This window comes from Oncorhynchus clarkii, chromosome 15, assembly GCF_045791955.1.
Source record: "Oncorhynchus clarkii lewisi isolate Uvic-CL-2024 chromosome 15, UVic_Ocla_1.0, whole genome shotgun sequence".
Taxonomy (NCBI): Eukaryota; Metazoa; Chordata; class Actinopteri; order Salmoniformes; family Salmonidae; genus Oncorhynchus; species Oncorhynchus clarkii.
The window spans coordinates 39724630-39743348 of record NC_092161.1 but is presented as its reverse complement, the minus strand read 5'-3'; the positions used below and the strand labels follow the sequence as shown (position 1 = coordinate 39743348).

The 18719-nt window shown below is 40.1% G+C and overlaps 1 protein-coding gene across 1 annotated transcript in view; it reads right to left on the bottom strand.

The window, feature by feature from the left end:
* LOC139367248 (WW domain-containing adapter protein with coiled-coil-like) overlaps nucleotides 1–18719 on the bottom strand; it is a 78202-nt gene that overhangs the window by 47334 nt on the left and 12149 nt on the right. Inside the window, exons 4-5 of the mRNA XM_071105493.1 lie at nucleotides 15144–15238; nucleotides 763–878 (exon numbers count right to left, since the gene is read on the bottom strand). Of these exons, the coding sequence (XP_070961594.1) occupies nucleotides 763–878; nucleotides 15144–15238 (211 nt within the window). The remainder of the gene's footprint in view (nucleotides 1–762; nucleotides 879–15143; nucleotides 15239–18719) is intronic.

Below are 18719 nucleotides of genomic sequence, written 5' to 3'. Positions count from 1 at the left end.
TGCTTCCTGTTTTAGGGAAGCCTGGTTCACGAGAAGGCTACTTTGTAGTTAAAATTTAACTGGAAAAGGTTTTCTGGAAAGCCTTTTCATTTCTACCAGAACTTTTGTAATTATAAGCATCATCGCTAACGGCTACACAAAATGAAGAAAGGAAAGGTGGATACCTAGTCAGTGGTACAACAATGCATTCAAATGAAACGTGTCTTCCGCATTTAACCCAACCCCCCTGAATCAGAGAGGTGCGGGGGGCTGCCTTAATCATACCTGCACTACACGCCGTTTCAGAAAGTTCCAGAAATATGAAAATCATAAGTCATTAAAAAAATGCATCAGTTTCACTTAATGAATGCATTTTCTAATAATTTCAACAAATGTAGTTGATTTCATACTAAGTTCAATAAATGTTTTAATATTGTTGAATAGCAGTTAAGTGTCTGTATTCCAAGATTCTGTCCACGTTCTCCAAAATGTGGATTTAAGGCCCTACAAATGGAATGGTAACTTACAAACAATATGGCTTATGTTACATTTAATGCAATAACAAATCAGGACCAGGGTAGAGCAAAGCAAAGCCAACTTAGTCTCAGTTTTTTGGTAAGCGGTGTTTATGAATTCAGACATCAGTTTCACGGCTCATCAAGGACTTTAGAGACAAGCATTTTAAAAATGAATAGAAAACCAGGCCAGCCAGCACAGTTCAGCTCAACTAGGCTCAGTAGTGTGAAATCGGTATTATGTTAATGAAAATGGCGTACTGCGTACCTCTCCAGCCACTCTTTGGGTTTCTCCCACTGGGAGACCTCGGTCCTGCAGTTGTAGTAGTACTTCTTCCCAGAGGAACTGATGTGCTCTGACCAGTCATCTTTATCTTCATATGGCTGAGGAGTAGGGAAGAGGACATTTATGTAGGGGAGAAAGGAAAAAGGTGAGTGAGGGAGAGGGCAGCATTTTACGTTGAGGCCAACTTCTGCCGAGAGACTGGTCTCACAACAGCGGACCTACCAGGTGTCATGAACCACAGAGAGTTATGGCAAGCCATCATTCTGTGCATTGTGCCACCACAAGCAAGCAAGCAGACTGAGGGCATCTACAATGTCTTCAGAAAGTATTCATACACCTTCACTTATTCAACTTTGTTGTGTTACAGTGGGAATTCAAATGGATAACATTTATTTCTCACCCATCTACACACAATACACCATGACAAAGACAAAACATGTTTTTAGAAGTTAAAGTAAATTTATTGAAATACAGTAATATCTGATTTACATAGGTATTCACACCAGAGTCAAGAAATGTTAATCACATATGGCAGCAATTACAACTGAGTTTTTCTGGGTAAGTCTAAGAGCTTGGCACACCTGGATTGTACCATATTTACACATGAATTAAAACAATTCTTTAAACTCTATCAAGTTGGTTGTCGCTAGACAGCCATTTAACTCTTGCCATAGATGCCACCCAGGAACATTCAGCATAGTCTTGGTAAGCAGTGAATATTTGGCCTTGTGTTTTAGGTTATTGTCCTGCTGAAAGGTGAATTTGTCTCCCAGTGTCTGTTGGAAAGCAGACAACCAGATTTTCCTCTAGGATTTTGCCTGTGCTTAGCTCTATTCTGTTTCTTGATATCCCCAAAATATGGGGTGTGGTACTCAGGCATGTTTTGGATTATTTATATTATGTATAGGCTTCCTTCTTTTCACTCATTTAGGTTAGTATTGTGGAGTAACTTTTATTGTCCTCAGCACAAGGTGCAACTGTGCAATGATCATGCTGTTTAATAAGCTTCTTGATATGGCACGCCCGTCAGGTGGACAGATTATTTTTGCAAATAATAAATAATGATTTACAGGGGTGTAAACAGATCTGTGCACAAAATTTGAGCGAAATAATATTTTTGTGCATATATATATATATATATTTACATTTTTGTAAATATTTTAGTATATCTTTTCAGTATGAGGGAGTGTGGTTAACAGAGATTCTGGGATCATCAGTAGGTGGGGGAAATTATATTCTGGTAATCAGGACAATTGAACATATGCAGTGGTACTTAATGAATATGATGTCAGTTCGGTTGTCATCTGAGACATTCTAATCAATGATAAGATGACAAACTCTACAGTGGAAAGTCTACACAGAGTTATCGGATTCACATGGAATTGTTGTTCAATTTAAAATGTTTTAATATGAAATTATTTGTGACGGGATGAAATGTGATATTAGCTTCTAAAATGTGAGATGTGGGTTTTCATAAGTTAGGGCTGCTCACTCAGTGGCCCGCCTCTGTGAAGGCACATGGGCTATAAAACTTTTCAAACATGCCCTCCTCTCCCTTCCTATATAAAGCCTTGACGACATCAGAACTTCCTGTTCCGAGGATGTGAGGACGACGGTCTGATGTCAGAATGGTTCAGATAATAACTACAGAACGAAGCCAACATCAGCATGAGCTTTGGTTGCGAATGGTATGAACTTTGAACTCTTATTCACGACAGAAGTGATACCTCCTAGCCGCTGAGTTAGCGACCGCAGCTGCAAACGCAGGTTAGGAAGGAACAGACAGAGTATCCCATCTACCACACAACATTACCACAACGTATCCAATTGACCACCAGAGACATTCTTCAAAGGACAAAGGACTCGGTTTGGCAACACGGTCTTCCATCTACGACCAACCTACTGAAGCGTAGCTCAGAGTAAATATGTATTGCATTTTCCTTTTCCAAATGGGCGGTCATTTAGAATGCATAAGATACTGTATTTACGATAGTGCAGCTTCGACTTTGTTCCCGTCTTCCCGCTCTTTCACTCAACCCAGCCCCTTTTCCTTTGTTTAACAAGCGGTCATATCTGTTCCGCCCGCTAGGGATGTTTTCCTTTATGACGTAATTTGTAATCAAGTTATGATTTAATTATGTGCATGTGTGATTAGTTATGTATTTAGTAAACAAATTATTAAACCCAATTTTGTATTGCTGTTTCAAATTGTTAGCCAGGGTTCTTGCAGAAATGTACAACTTTCAGATGAGACTGAAGTAAGATGACGATTAATGTTGACTGCTATTAAGTAAAATATTACTAGGTCTTTAAGAGTTTATTCGGAAGATAACAGCTCTATAAATATTATTTTGTGGTGCCCGACTCTCTAGTTAATTACATTTACATGATGAGCTCAATCAGGTAATATTAATTACGGATAAATTATTTTATAGAGTAGCATGTCATATCACTTAATCCGGCATAGCCAAAGACACGACAAGATATACTCAAATATTTACAAAAATGTGAGGGGTGTACTCACTTTTGTGATATACTGTGTGTATGTACAGTGGGGCAAAAAAGTATTTAGTCAGTCACCAATTGTGCAGGTTCTTCCACTTAAAAAGATGAGGCCTGTAATTTTCATCATAGGTACACTTCAACTATGACAGACAAAATGAGGGAAAAAATGCAGAAAATCAAATTTTTAATTTATTTATTTGCAAATTGTGGTGGAAAACAAGTATTTGGTTACCTACAAACAAGCAAGATTTCTGGCTCTCACACACCTGTAACTTCTTCTTTAAGAGGCTCCTCTGTCCTCCACTCGTTACCTGTATTAATGGCACCTGTTTGAACGTGTTATCAGTATAAAAGACACCTGTCCACAACCTCAAACAGTCACACTCCAAACTCCACCATGGCCAAGACCAAAGAGCTGTCAAAGGACACCAGAAACAAAATTGTGGACCTCCACCAGGCTGGGAAGACTGAATCTGTAATAGGTAAGCAGCTTGGTTTGAAGAAATCAACTGTGGGAGCAATTATTAGGAAGTGGAAGACCACTGATCATCTCCCTCGATCTGGGGCTCCACGCAAAATCTCACCCCGTGGGGTCAAAATTATCACACGAACGGTGAGCAAAAATCCCAGAACCACACGAGGGGACCTAGTGAATGACCTGCAGAGAGCTGGGACAAAAGTAACAAAGCCTACCATCAGTAACACACTACGCCGCCAGCGACTCAAATCCTGCAGTGCCAGACGTGTCCCCCTGCTTAAGCCAGTACATGTCCAGGCCCGTCTGAAGTTTGCTAGAGAGCATTTGGATGATCCAGAAAAAGATTGGGAGAATGTCATGTGGTCAGATGAAACCAAAATAGAACTTTTTGGTAAAAACTCAACTCGTCATGTTTGGAGGACAAAGAATGCTGAGTTGCATCCAAAGAACACCATACCTACTGTGAAGCATGGGGGCGGAAACATCATGCTTTGAGGCTGTTTTTCTGCAAAGGGACCAGACGACTGATCCGTGTAAAGGAAATAATGAATGGGGCCATGTATCGTGAGATTTTGAGTGAAAACCTCATTCCATCAGCAAGGGCATTGAAGATGAAACATGGCTGGGTCTTTCAGCATGACAATGATCCCAAACACACCGCCCGGGCAACGAAGGAGTGGCTTCGTAAGAAGCATTTCAAGGTCCTGGAGTGGCCTAGCCAGTCTCCAGATCTCAACCCCATAGAAAATCTTTGGAGGGAGTTGAACGTCCGTGTTGCCCAGCAACAGCCCCAAAACATCACTGCTCTAGAGGATATCTGCATGGAGGAATGGGCCAAAATACCAGCAACAGTGTGTGAAAACCTTGTGAAGACTTACAGAAAACGTTTGACCTCTGTCATTGCCAACAAAGGGTATATAACAAAGTATTGAAATAAACTTATTGAACAAATACTTATTTTCCACCATAATTTGCAAAAAAAGTCATTAAAAATCCTACAATGTGATTTTCTGGATTTTTTTTCCTCATTTTGTCTGTCATAGTTGAAGTGTACCTATGATGAAAATTACAGGCCTCTCGTCTTTTTAAGTGAGAGAACTTATATATATATATATATATATATACACACACACACACACATTTCTCTTTTTTTTGTGCACATGGTGTTGTGTTTAGGCCGTGACAAAGTCTCAATGGAATCCATTTTAAATTCAGAGTAACAAAATGTGGGAAAAGTCTGAATACTTTATGAAGGCCCTGTAGGGTAGAGAGTGAGGAGGACATTTAGGTAAGAAGGGGGGAGAGAGAGAACAGTGAACAGGAAGGAGGTGCGGGGGGCATTTAGGTAAAGAGGGAGGGGGGAGAGAAGAGGACATCTTCGGTAAGAAGGGAGAGAGAGAGAGAGAGAGAGAGAGAACGGGACATTTGGCAAGAAGATGGCGACATTCGGGAAAGGAAAGAGCAGTAGAAGGGACAATTAAGTAAGGATAGGAGAAAATACAACGCTGCATTTTATCCCATCAAGAGTTGAGGCAAAAAATATATACCGCAGCAAGAGAGGGATTAGATATGATGCAAGAGCTTGCAATGTGAGACGTAAAAGATGTGTGGGTCTATCTGGGCATGAAGGTTTGTTTGCCTCCGATACCAGGGCTGGTTGGGAGATGAGACGGAGGGACGGATGCTGGCTAACCCAACTGACAACAAGGCAGGCTTCTCAAGATTTCAAAATATTGCTGTTTTTGTGATTTTTGAGGTGGATGCTTCCATGTACAAAACCCAAGACAAATTCCTAGCAACATTGGTAGCATGGCAATAATGTTTCCTGATTCGGAAAACCACCTGCCCAGGGACTAGATACAAATTTGTTGTATTAACAGGCCTGTTGAGTAATGGTGTGCATGGTACCAGTCAGCTAAATATAATAAAGTTAAATAAAATACATTTTGCTGATCTTTATTTTTGACAAGTGACAAACACTTGAATTATGTTCAATGTCATCCAATAATTAGGGACTAGGGTCTATGGACAACAAAGAAAGGCAAGGCCGTGTTCAGGCTCCGTTCTTCGGGAAACCAATGTTCATGAACTCATCCAAGACAGCAGCTTCACAGCTCATTACTGACTGAAGAGGCCAGCCACTTGACACACACACTTAACATCTTTTAAATTAAACAAAAGTAAGAGAGGAATTAGCCTAGCAGCTGATAGAAGCATAAGACTGTTTCCCCCTGTAGGTTTTCACTTGATATCGGTGTTACCTTGGTCCTGCTTGCTATCAAATACCTACTTTTTGAGAAGACGAAAGGACAATTTATCTATCCGTTCGACAATCATTCTGGACCTCTGAAAGAGTATTTTCTCGTTTATCAAGGCAAACGTACTGTGACAATTTACCCGACACGTATGAATGGAAAACTAATGTTGGTGAAGCCTACCCTTATTTAATTTGTTTCCAATTTAATCAATCAAATACTAGACTTTAAAATAATTGTCTGACGAGGTCATTTTTATCAAGATCGGGGTAAAAATATCCCTGGACTGTCCATATTTGAAATGTGTTACGGAATTAAGTAAATTGTTAGATTTAAATAATCTATATTTATTTATCAAATGAAAATGTAGGCTAACAAAGTAATCAAATGGCATATAAACTCTGCAACAAAAAAAAAAGAAATGTTCCTTTTTCAGGACCCTGTCTTTCAAAGATAATTCGTAAAAATCCAGATAACTTCACAGATCACCATTGTAAAGGCTTTAAACATCATACTAGGACTTCTAGTAGGCCTGTTGTAAGGCAGGTCCTCACCAGTCATCACGGGCAACCGCGTCGCCTATGGGCACAAACCAATTGTCGCTGGACCAGGCAGGACTGGCAAAAAGTGCTATTCACTGACGAGTCACGGTTTTGCCTCACCAGGGGTGATGGTCTTATTCACGTTTATCGTCAAAGGAATGAGTGTTACACCGAGGCCTGTACTCTGGAGCGGGATCGATTTGGAGGGTCCATCATGGTCTGGGGCGGTGTGTCACAGCATCATCGGACTGAGATTGCAGGCAATCTCAACGCTTTGCATTACATGGAAGACATCCTCCTCCTTCATGTGGTACCCTTCGTGCAGGCTCATCCTGACATGACCCTCCAGCATGACAATGCCACCAGCCATACTGCTCGTTCTGTGAGTGATTTCCTGCAAGGCAGGTATGTCAGTGTTCTGCCATGGCCAGCGAAGAACCCGGATCTCAATCCCATTGAGCACGTCTAGGACCTGTTGGATCGGAGGGTGAGGGCTAGGGCCATTCCCCCCAGAAATGTCTGGGAACTTGAAGGGGCCTTGGTGGAAGAGTGGGGTAACATCTCACAGCAAGAACTGGAAAATCTGGCGCAGTCCATGAGGAGGAGATGCACTGCAGTACTTAACGCAGCTGGTGGCCACACCAGACACTAACTTACTTTTGATTTTGACCCCTTTGTTCAGGGACACATTATTCCATTTGTTAGTCACATGTCGGTGGAACTTGTTCAGTTTATGTCTCAGTTGTTGAATCTTATGTTTATACAAATATTTACTCATGTTAAGTTTGCTGAAAATAAAACAGTTGACAGAGAGGAAGTTTCTTTTTTTTTCTGAGTTTATAATATTTTGCCATTTAAAGATGGAATCTGCATTAAGGGAAATGGCGCAACCATCCGCCCCAGTACTTTTATTTATTGTCCTTATTTTGTGGACGAAACAGAGGCGAGGTGCTTAGATCAAGTTGTTGAAATATCCCAAAAGGACGTGGCAGTTACAACATTAAGGTGAAATGTTTTAACGAAATATATAGGCCAACTATATTGTTGCACCCTAATAAGTATGTTTACATTGAAGCAGCTTTATGGTTTCTGATGCCCCTGGTAGGTCAATATTTCAATGGGGGTGGTAATGGAGAACCTATACTCGCAGCTGTCTGTATCAAACTCGCTTGACACAGTAACAAGCGATAAACTGATCAGGGCCTGGTTTCCTAAAAGCATTTTATGGCCATGTTCATCGTTAGAACCTTCTTAGGGGCATCGTTATCGCGGAGCTGTTTCCCAAAACCACCGTTACTAAAGTTGCACTTGAAAACGCTCGTTATTTACCGACTGCCTCAGACAACTCGTAGCAGGTAAGTGCTTCGTTAGATGCTTTTTTTTGCCATCTTGTGCCACTATTGAAAGATCTCCGCTAAAACCATGATGTTTATCTGTCTGACTACCAGAACGAAGTCGACTACAAATACAGAGTCGTTGCAATTGTTACGAATAAGCGAAGGATAAAAATATGCTTCAAATTAACACAGATGACTGCATTAAAAGATTGGAAAATGTAGGCCCATGTAGCCTATCATATTTAAATCAATTGAATTCCATTTTGTCAATTGAGTTCCTCAATATATTTGATTTGTAACAACGTGCGCAATCTGTGTTTCAGTGCATTATATATTATTATGCATTATGCATTATGCATTATCTTTCGATCCCATCACTGACACGTGGTGGTCTAACGACGTACTTAGCAAAAGTTCTCCGCGTGGTGTTTTTGGGAAATGCACGTTACATCTTGGCCATCGTAGGAACAATTATTAAAACATTTAATTATTTATTCCTGGAAGAAGAAAAAAAATACAGTATGACAAAATGTAAGAAAAACTTACATTCCAGAGCGGCACCAGAACATCCAATTGTAGTGAACGATGCATTGTTAAAAAACACTCGTAAGCCTAAGTTCCATCGCTATATGGAAACCGGACCCTGGTGGTTTATTCTTGTGCGTTTTTGGTTGCAAGCAAGATTGCTTTAACAAGCAGGTTCATGTAATCTCCAATTACTAGAATTCAGCAGTAATGGGTAACACTAAAATCTGCCTGTTGGTTGCAATGAACCCTCAATGTTTGTGCCTGGGGGGGGTGGGGTGTCAAGGGATGTAAGTATGTAAGTCGGAAGTTCACATACACGTTAGCCAAATACATCTGAACTCAGTTTTTCACAATTCCTGACATTTATTCCAAGTAAAAATTCCCTGTCTTGGGTCAGTTAGGATCACCACTTTATTTTAAGAACTTGAAATGTCAGAATAATAGTAGAGAATGATTTATTTCAGATTTTATTTATTTCATCACATTCCCAATTGGTCAGAAGTTTACATACTCAATTAGTATTTGGTAGTATTGGCTTTAAATTGTTTAACTTGGGTCAAATGTTTTGGTTAGCCTTCCACAAGCTTCCCACAATAAGTTGGATGAATTTTGGCCCATTCCTCCTGACAGAGCTGGTGTAACCGAGTCAGGTTTGTAAGGCCTCCTTGCTTGCACACGCCTTTTCAGTTCTGCCAACAAATTTGCTATAGGATTGAGGTCAGGGCATTGTGATGGCCGCTCCAATACCTTGACTGTGTTGTCCTTAAGCCATTTTGCCACAACTTTGGAAGTATGCTTGGGGTCATTGACTAAAATGATGTCAATTAGGCTATCAGATGCTTCTAAATCCATGACAACATTTTCTGGAATTTTCCAAGCTGTTTAAAGGCACAGTTAACTTAGTGTATGTAGACTTCTAACCCACTGGATCTGTGATAATGAATTATAACTAATCTGCCTGTAAACAATTGTTGGAAAAATTACTTGTCATGCACAAAGTAGAAGTCCTAACAGGCTTGCCAAAACTATAGTTCGTTACCTTCTTATGGCTGCAGGGGCAGTATTGAGTAGCTTGGATGAAAGGTGCCCAGGGTAAACAGCCTGCTCCTCAGTCCCAGTTGCTAATACATGCATATTATTATTAATATTGTATAGAAAACCTCTGAAGTTTCTAAAACTGTTTGAATGATGTCTGTGAGTATAACAGAACTCATATGGCAGGCAAACCGGAGAAAAAATCTAAACAGGAAGTGGGAAATTTGAGGTTTGCAGTTTTTCAAGTCATTGCCTATCGAATATACAGTGATAATGGGGTTATATTGGACTTCTAAGACTTCCACTAGATGTCAACAGTCGTTAGAACCTTATTTCAGGCTTCTACTGTGAAGGGGGAGAGAATGAGAGCTGTTTGAGTCATGTGTCTGGCAGAATGCCATGAGCTAAATCATGCGCGTGGCTGTGAGGTAACTGCGTTCCTTTTCATTTCTAAAGAAAAAGGAATTGTCCGGTTGAAACATTGAAGATTTTTGATGAAAACATCCTAAAGATTGATTCTATACATCATTTGACATGTTTCTATGAACTGTAATAACTTTTTGGACTTTGTCTGAACTTTCGCCTGGACTTGCCCTTGCCTCGTGAGTTTGGATTTGTGAACTAAACGCGCTAACAAAAAGGAGGTATTTGGACATAAATTATGGACTTTATCGAACAAAACAAACATTTGTGGAACTGGGATTCCTGGGAGTGACTATTTATAACGCTATTTGACACCTCTTCTTTGGAAAATCGCTGTACGTTTTTCTGTGGCTAGGTGCTGACCTAACATAATCGCAAGGTATGCTTTTCGCCATAAAGCCTTTTTGAAATCTGACACAGCGGTTGCATTAAGGAGAGGTTTACCTATAATTCCATGCATAACACATCTTTTATCGATGTTTATGATGAGTATTTCTGTAATTTGATGTGGTTCTCTGCACTTTCACCGGATGTTTGTTCGAGACAATGCATTTCTGAACATAACACAATTTCAAATGAGGTTTTTGGACATTAAGATTAACTTTATCGAACAAAACACATTTATGATGTAAGTCCTGTGAGTGCCATCTGATGAAGATCAAAGGTTAGTGATTAATTTAGTCGCTATATCTGACTTTTGTGAGCCCTCTTCTTGGCTGGAAAATAGCTGTATGGTTTTCTGTGACTAGGTGCGACCTAACATAATCGCTGTGTGCTTTCGCCGTAAAGCCTATTAGAAATTGGACACTGTGGCTGGATTTACAAGAAGTTTATCTTTAAAATTGTGTAAAATACTTGTATGTTTGAGGAATTTTAATTATGGGATTTCTGTTTTGAATTTGGCGCCCTGCAATTTCACTGGCTGTTGGCGAGGTGGGACGATATCCCAGAGGTTTAACTTATCTAGGGTAGGGGGCAGCATTCGGAATTTTGGATGAAAAACGTGCCCAAATTAAACTGCCTGCTACTCGGGTCCAGAAGATATGATATGCATATTTGGATCGAAAACACTCGACAGTTTCCAAAACTGTTAAAATAGTGTCTGTGAGTATAACAGAACTGATTTGGCAGGAAAACCTGAGAAAAATCCATTCAGGAAGTAGGATGTGTGTGTGCGTAGTTTTTCTATTCAATGCCATTACAGTATGAGGGAGTAAGAGCAGTCTTAACCTCTTGGAACTCCCCATACCGGATCCGGTATCAGGAATACAGACTCAAGCTCATTACCATAACGCAACGTTAACTATTCATGAAAATCGCAAATGAAATGAAATAAATATGCCATCTCGCAAGCTTAGCCTTTTGTAAACAAAACTGTCATCTCAGATTTTCAAAATATGCTTCTCAACCATAGGAAAACAATAATTTGTGTAACAGTAGCTAGCAAACAAAGGATTTAGCGTTAGCATTAGCGTTAGCATCCAGCACGCAACATTTCAACAAAAACATAAAAGCCTTCAAATAAAATCATTTACCTTTGAAGAACTTCTGATGTTTTCAATGAGGATACTCTCAGTTGGATAGCAGATGCTCAGTTTTTCCAAAAAGATTCTTTGTGTATTAGAAATAGCTCCGTTTTATACATCACATTTGGCTACCAAAAAAAAACCGAAAATTCAGTCCTCAAAACGCGAACTTTTTTCCAAATTAACTCCATAATATCGACTGAAAACATGGCAAACGCTGTTTAGAATCAATCATCAAGGTGTTTTTCACATATCTCTTCATTGATACATCGTTCTTGGACACATGCTTTCTCCCCTGAATCAAATGGTAAAGTGGAAGCAGCTGGCAATTGCGCACCGAATTCGACGCAGGACACCAGGCGGACACTTGGAAAATGTAGTCTCTTATGGTCAATCTTCCAATGATATGCCTACAAATACGTCACAATGCTGCTAAGACCTTGGGCGAACGACAGAAAGTGTAGGCTCATTCCTTGCGCAATCACAGCCATATAAGGAGACAATGGAAAACAGAGCTTCAGAAATTCTGCTAATTCCTGGGTGATGCATCATCTTGGTTTCGCCTGTAGAATGAGTTCTGGGGTACTTACAGACAAAATCTTTGCAGATTCTGAAACTTCAGAGTGTTTTCTTTCCAAAACGGTCAAGAATATGCATAGTCGAGCATCTTTTCGTGACAAAATATCGCGCTTAAAACGGGAACGTTTTTTATCCAAAAATGAAATAGCGCCCCCAGAGATCCAACAGGTTAATGAGTGTACCCTGCTGTGTCACAGAGCTTTTTCATGCACAATCCCGAGAGCGCGCCTTTCTTGTTGACATCTTATATTGACAACATTATTGTCCGGTTGAAATATTATCGATTATTTAGGCTAAAAACAACTTGAGGATTGAATATAAACATCGTTTGACATGTTTCTATGAACTTTACGGATACAAATTGGATTTTGTCTGCCTGTTTTGACTGCGTTTGAGCCTGTGGATTACTGAAGAAAAAGCGCAAACAAAACGAAGGTTTTTGGATATAAAGAGAACATCGAACAAAAGGAAAATGTATTGAGTAAATGTATGTCTTCTGAGTTCAACCATCAAATGTAAGGGATTAATTCTCTCTATTTCTGACTTGTGTAACTCTTCTACTTGGCTGGTTACTGTTTGTAATGATTTGTCTGCTGGGCTAGGTTCTCAAATAATCGTACGGTATGCTTTCGCTGTAAAGCATTTTTTAAATCTGACAGTGGTTGGATTCACAAGAAGTTCATCGTTAAAACTATGTAAAATATATTTTGTTTTCTGAATTTTTATGAGTATTTCTGTATTTGAATTTGGCGCTCTGCAATCTCACTGGATGTTGGCCAGGTGGGACGCTAGCCTCTAGGGTAAGGTACTAAAAAGCTTTTTAATATAATGTAGCAATTTGAGAAATTAATCCATTTTTTAACATTGCACTGTATTCATAGCATTCATTTTTGTTTGTATAATATGTCATTTGTGACCAACCGCCTTGATTTGGTCTTGTAGCAAAAAAAATTCATTGGATAGCAATGAAGAGACAGAGCTACAAAATGATATATCATACACTGCATTTGAGGAACAATGGAAAAGTAATTCTGCTTGTAACTTGTAACCTCACTTTTGAGAAAAGGTCCTTTGAATGTTTTGGTACTACTACTACTAGTAGTGGATAACCCTTTGTCTACACCCATTCAGCATCGTTCACATCCTCTTAAGCTTTACACCCAACCATCTCTCTTCAAGGGTTGAGCCGAGCGTTCTGTCCTAACAGTCAAGCAATTCAAGTAAACTGGCTAACATGAGAGAACCGTTCACTGACCATTTTACTTGCCCTCGCAGTGCTGGTTAGGCTGTTATGTTACCCAGAGCATTGGTAATTGCAACTATGCTGCTGGCAACAATTTGCGCTTTCTTGCCAACGTTTACGGACACTGGCCATATTCAACGGGTGTTGACTGTCCATAAATTCATCAGTTATTCTGCGCTCTGGCACACAGACGAGAGTGCTCTGAAATCAGAGTAGATAGCTGGTAAATTCGCTCTGGCTATGTCTAGCAACAGTTGACGTATTGACATTCTATTGAAATGGTTACTTGCAAATTGGAGTCTTTTGTTGAAACATGTAGCTATCTAAGTGAAGAATGAACCATAATCCCAACTCATAACATTACTATCCTGCATGAATTTGCAGGCAGCTAACCAGCCAGGTTCAATGTTAGCTAGCTAGCATCAGGCTATATCTAGCAAAGCAAATGGCTCTGAGATACGAATAATATCATACACGTAACGTTAGCTGGCTCGCAAGCTAACAGTATACCAACTTGAAATGAAAACGACTGTCAAAATTAGAAACGTATAATATCGGAAAAAAATGCCGATCGCTAGACTATCATGGATGGACGCCTCTGCCTGTCACAGATGCCATGGTTGCCCTTAGTTTGAAGATGTTATTCGGAGACAGGTGCTTTCTCCAGCTTAGCCATCATACTCGAATTCCACTGATTTCAAAACTCGGGCCTCCAGAAAGTGGAGAGCAACACTGACGTGATACATATATATATATATATATTTTTAATCCGCGTTAAGACAGGATTACCTACATACACTGACCAGCTCAAATAGACAGAAGCGTTCTATATGGCAGACCAATCTGAACTCCTCTCTCAGCATGTCCAGCCAACTCATCATCTCAGCCAATCATGGCTAGCAGGAAGGTTGCTGACTTTTTCTGTAGCTAAACCAACTAGGCTCGTAATTTAATTGTATTCGTATTTACAGATGGCATACAAGTCTGTTAAGGTACATTAAAGTTCACGTTCCAGAAGGCATTTCTGACAACAATTTTTTTTTATCAAAAACATAAGCTCTCAAATGGCTCTCCTGTGAAGTAGTGACACGCAACATATGCCTAGTTTCCTGAAACGAGTCACATTTTAAGAAGATGTTGCCCCTTTAAAGAGACATCTGCATTTCAAAAGAGATATGCAAAAAGCGTATTGATAAAATGAACAGTAGCCAGACTATTGCAAGTATGTTCACCTAAAATAAATAAAATAAGATCAGCGGGTGGATTGATGAATGCTTATTTTTTTCTCTGCACGGCTCATGGGCGCGTCACCTAGTAATGTACTGCTTGAGAACAAGAAGTTGTGAGTGTGGTGCTTTACCACCCAATCATATTGCTCAAATACAAATAGTATGACTTTTCAGCATGTGGTCTTCAATGGTTTTCAGATGGTAGACTGACAGAGCAGGTAAATGTCAAACTGGAATGCAAAATGTGCTGAGAAGTTACTGGCCTGGACAAGTCAGTGACTGACAAGATCCACTGCCCAACATGTTATTCCCAGGCCACAGGACAATAGTTTATGTTGGACCCTGTCTGGAATGCTTGATACTACATACGAACCCTGGTCTGGTCCAGTGTCTGGCTATAGAGTCCCACTCAAGAGACCGACTGATGCATTTAGCACATTGAAGATGTTCAGCAAATGATTAGGGAAATGTGTACACTTGTACACTCCTTCCCACAAATGTCAAGTCATTGGACTATTTTAGGCATCAGCAGCTTATTTCTTAAAACCAATAATTTCCTTTCAAATCCACGCAGGGAAGTGAATAAGTGTACACTTCAGAGGAAATGAGAGATTGGGACATTGTCCAGGCCACCATGCTTTAACATCAACAACGCAGAGGTGGTAAGCGTGTAATGTACTTACTGCGTCTGATGTCTTGCTGGGGTTCGAATGTGAATTGGAGCTGCTATGATGGGTGCTGTGGTTGTGTGAATTTTCCTGTGGAGAATAACTGGTCCCTAGAAAGAACAGAAAAGTTGGTTTTTATTCAACCAACAGGCAAGTATCATATTGCTAGATATGGAACAATAAAGTCCTTTCACTTGTCCCATTCAGTCTGTAACAGAAACTCAAGATAATAAATACATTGTCTCAAGGTAGCCTTACTTTTTTGGTAAGCTTAGCATGCGTCAGCCAGACATCAGCCTAATAAGTATCATCGCTGACTGATAAGTGCATCCAACTACCATCAGAAGAAGAAACCAGTGCCTCAATTGGAATCAAAACTACACTGTAGTATTTATTTTGGGGTATAAATATTACACAGATTCACATTACAAGTAAACCACTTCTCAAAATAACAAGTTAGTAAACAAAGTTACTGATGAAACATTGTTAATGAACAACTGAATCTGGCAATCTATTTCTAGAAGAATTTTAACTAGCAGCTAGACCTTAGAGGCATCCCCAAAATCAGATAAGCATCACGGAAAGGTCACAGTTAAACATTTGACAAGGCAAATAAAAACAGTGGCACAGAACTACCCCAAGTGAGGCTACAAAATTACCTTTTTTAGTGGTGAATTGCAATTGTCTTGGAATGATGTAATTCATTCCATTTTTATAAACTTTTTACATCATTTTATAAACTTTTGAGAACAAATACTGATTGCCTAGTTGTATTGACATAGGACGTTTGAAACTAAAGAGGCAGAAGTGAAGTAGTTTATAGGCTAACATCCAGAGATTGACAGAGGTACTCAGCTAATGCAAATTAGTGAAGGTAAAACATTTGTGAGGGTAAACTATTTAAATTACTAAGCTACATATTAACGTAGCCTATCAAACACAGCACTGGCTTGCAAATCCAAAACGCAGTTAGGAAAACTGACTTGCCAGAAATACACATATTTCCAATTCACAAATTCAAAAGTTAAACCTTATGTTTAACTGGAAACCAATGCAAAATAAATAAAAAAAACTTGTCTGCATCAATAGCAGATAGTGTTTGCTGTATCTCATAAGTTTTTTCATTTTAATTCCTTGTGATGCAGATACAATGGTGTGTTAACACTGAGTGGGCCATATTGCCTGTGGCTGCAGGCCCAGAGGGAGGAGGAAGGTTGGTGTGTGTGTGTGTGTGTGTGTGTGTGTGTGTGTGTGTGTGTGTGTGTGTGTGTGTGTGTGAGAGAGAGCTCCCTGTCCCATGCAGCAGGTGTGAGTCAGAGGCAGAAGCCTCAGGGAACCAGGGTATCCTAATTCCTATATAGCGCACTACTTTTGACCAGAGACCATAGGGATCTGATCAAAGGTAGTGCACTATATAGGGAATAGCTTGCCATTTGGGACGGGGACATGGCATCACCAAACGCAGCAGGTGGAGGAAGTAGCTATGTCACAAATACTCCAATATCGATGGAAACAAAAAGACAAGCTACAGCCCAGAGGACAGATTAGCTGTGGCATCTCTGTACTGACAGCAGTATCAACAGTGGAGAGTGAGAATAATAGGGGATGCTGAAAAACATTTAACTTGAAGGGATAACTCCTAAAGGTCAAGGGTTGTGTCCAAAATTGCACCCTATTACCTATGTGGGGCACTACTTTTGGCTAGAGCCCTATGGCTCTTAGAGAAGGAGTACTGTTTTAGGATAATTTTTGCCTTTTAGATAATGAATAAGATTAGATGGACAGGGAGGACCTGATCTTAGATGAGTTTAGATGAGATGAGATCCTAGTTTCAGACACTAAATACAAGCCCTGATGTCTTTCGGCTCCATACCTGAACCATCCTGCTGCCATGGGCTCGAGATACATTTAGCATGTTTTTGTTTATTCTGTCCAGGCACAATCATCATGTGAACATTCTCAAGGTTGGAAATTAAGAATGTATATTTCAACAACCATGTTGGCAACATAACATTTCCAGGTGTTCTTTTTTTTTAATAAAAAAAATCCAAAGCCCACATGTAGAAGTTTGTCATCCCCAAAGTGACCGTACGTACCCCAACCAGAAGCCATGGATTACAGGAAACATCCGCATCGTGCTAAAGGCTAGAGCTGCCGCTTTCAAGGAGCGGGACACTAATCCGGACGCTTATAAGAATTCCTGCTATGCCCTCAGACGAACCATCAAACAAGCAAAGTGTCAATACAGGACTAAATTTAAATGTAATTATACTACACTGGCTCTAACACTCTTTGGATGTGACAGGGCTTGACAACTATTACTGACTACAAAAGGGAAACACAGACGTGAGCTGCACAGTGATGCAAGCCAACAAGATGAGCTAAATGCCCTTTATGCTCGCTTTGAGGCAAGCAACACCGAAGCATGCACGAGAGCACCAGCAGTTCTGGATGACTGTGAACGCTCTCGGTAGCCAATGTGAGCAAGACCTTTAAACAGGTCAACATCCACAAAGCCACCAGGACGTGTACTCAAAGCATGCGATGACCAACTGGCAAGTGTCTTCACTGACATGTTCAACCTCTCCCTGACATCTGTAATAGAGGTCGACCGACTATGATTTTTCAACGCCGATACCGATTATTGGAGGACCAAAAAAGCCGATACCGATTAATTGGACGATTTTTATTTATTTATTATTATACTGAATGAACACTTATTTTAACTTAATATAATACTTCAAAATCAATTTAGCCCAAGTAAATAATGAAACATGTTCAATTTGGTTTAAATAATGCAAAAACAAAGTGTTGGAGAAGAAAGCAATATGTGCTATGTAAGAAAGCTAATGTTTCGGTTCCTTGCTCAGAACATGAGAACATATGAAAGCTGGTGGTTCCTTTTAACATGAGTCTTCAATATTCCCAGGTAAGAGTTATTATAGGACTATTTCACTCTATACCATTTGTATTTCATTAACCTTTGACTATTGGATGTTCTTATAGGCACTTTAGTATTGCCAGTGGAATAGTATAGCTTCCGTCTCTCTCCCCGCTCCTCCCTGGGCTCGAACCAGGAACACAACGACAACAGCCACCCTCGAAGCAGCATACCCATGCAGAGCAAGGGAAACAACCACTGCAAGGCTCAGAGCGAGAGACGTTTGAACCGCTATTAGCGCGCGCTAACTAGCTAGCCGTTTTCACTTCGGTTACACCAGCCTCATCTCGGGAGTTGATAGGCTTGAAGTTATAAACAGCGCAATGCTTGACGGACAACGAAGAGCTGCTGGCAAAACACACGAAAGTGCTGTTTGAATGAATGTTTACACGCCTGCTTCTGCCTACCACCACTCAGTCAGACACTGAGATACTTGTATGCTCAGTCAGATTATATGCAACGCAGGACACGCTAGATAATATCTAGTAATATCATCAACCATGTGTAGTTAACTAGTGATTTTGATTGATTGTTTTTATAAGATAAGTTTAATGCTAGCTAGCAACTTACCTTGGCTTACTGCATTCGCGTAACAGGCAGTCTCCTTGTGGAGTGCAACGAGAGGGGGGCAGAACGTTATTGCGTTGGAC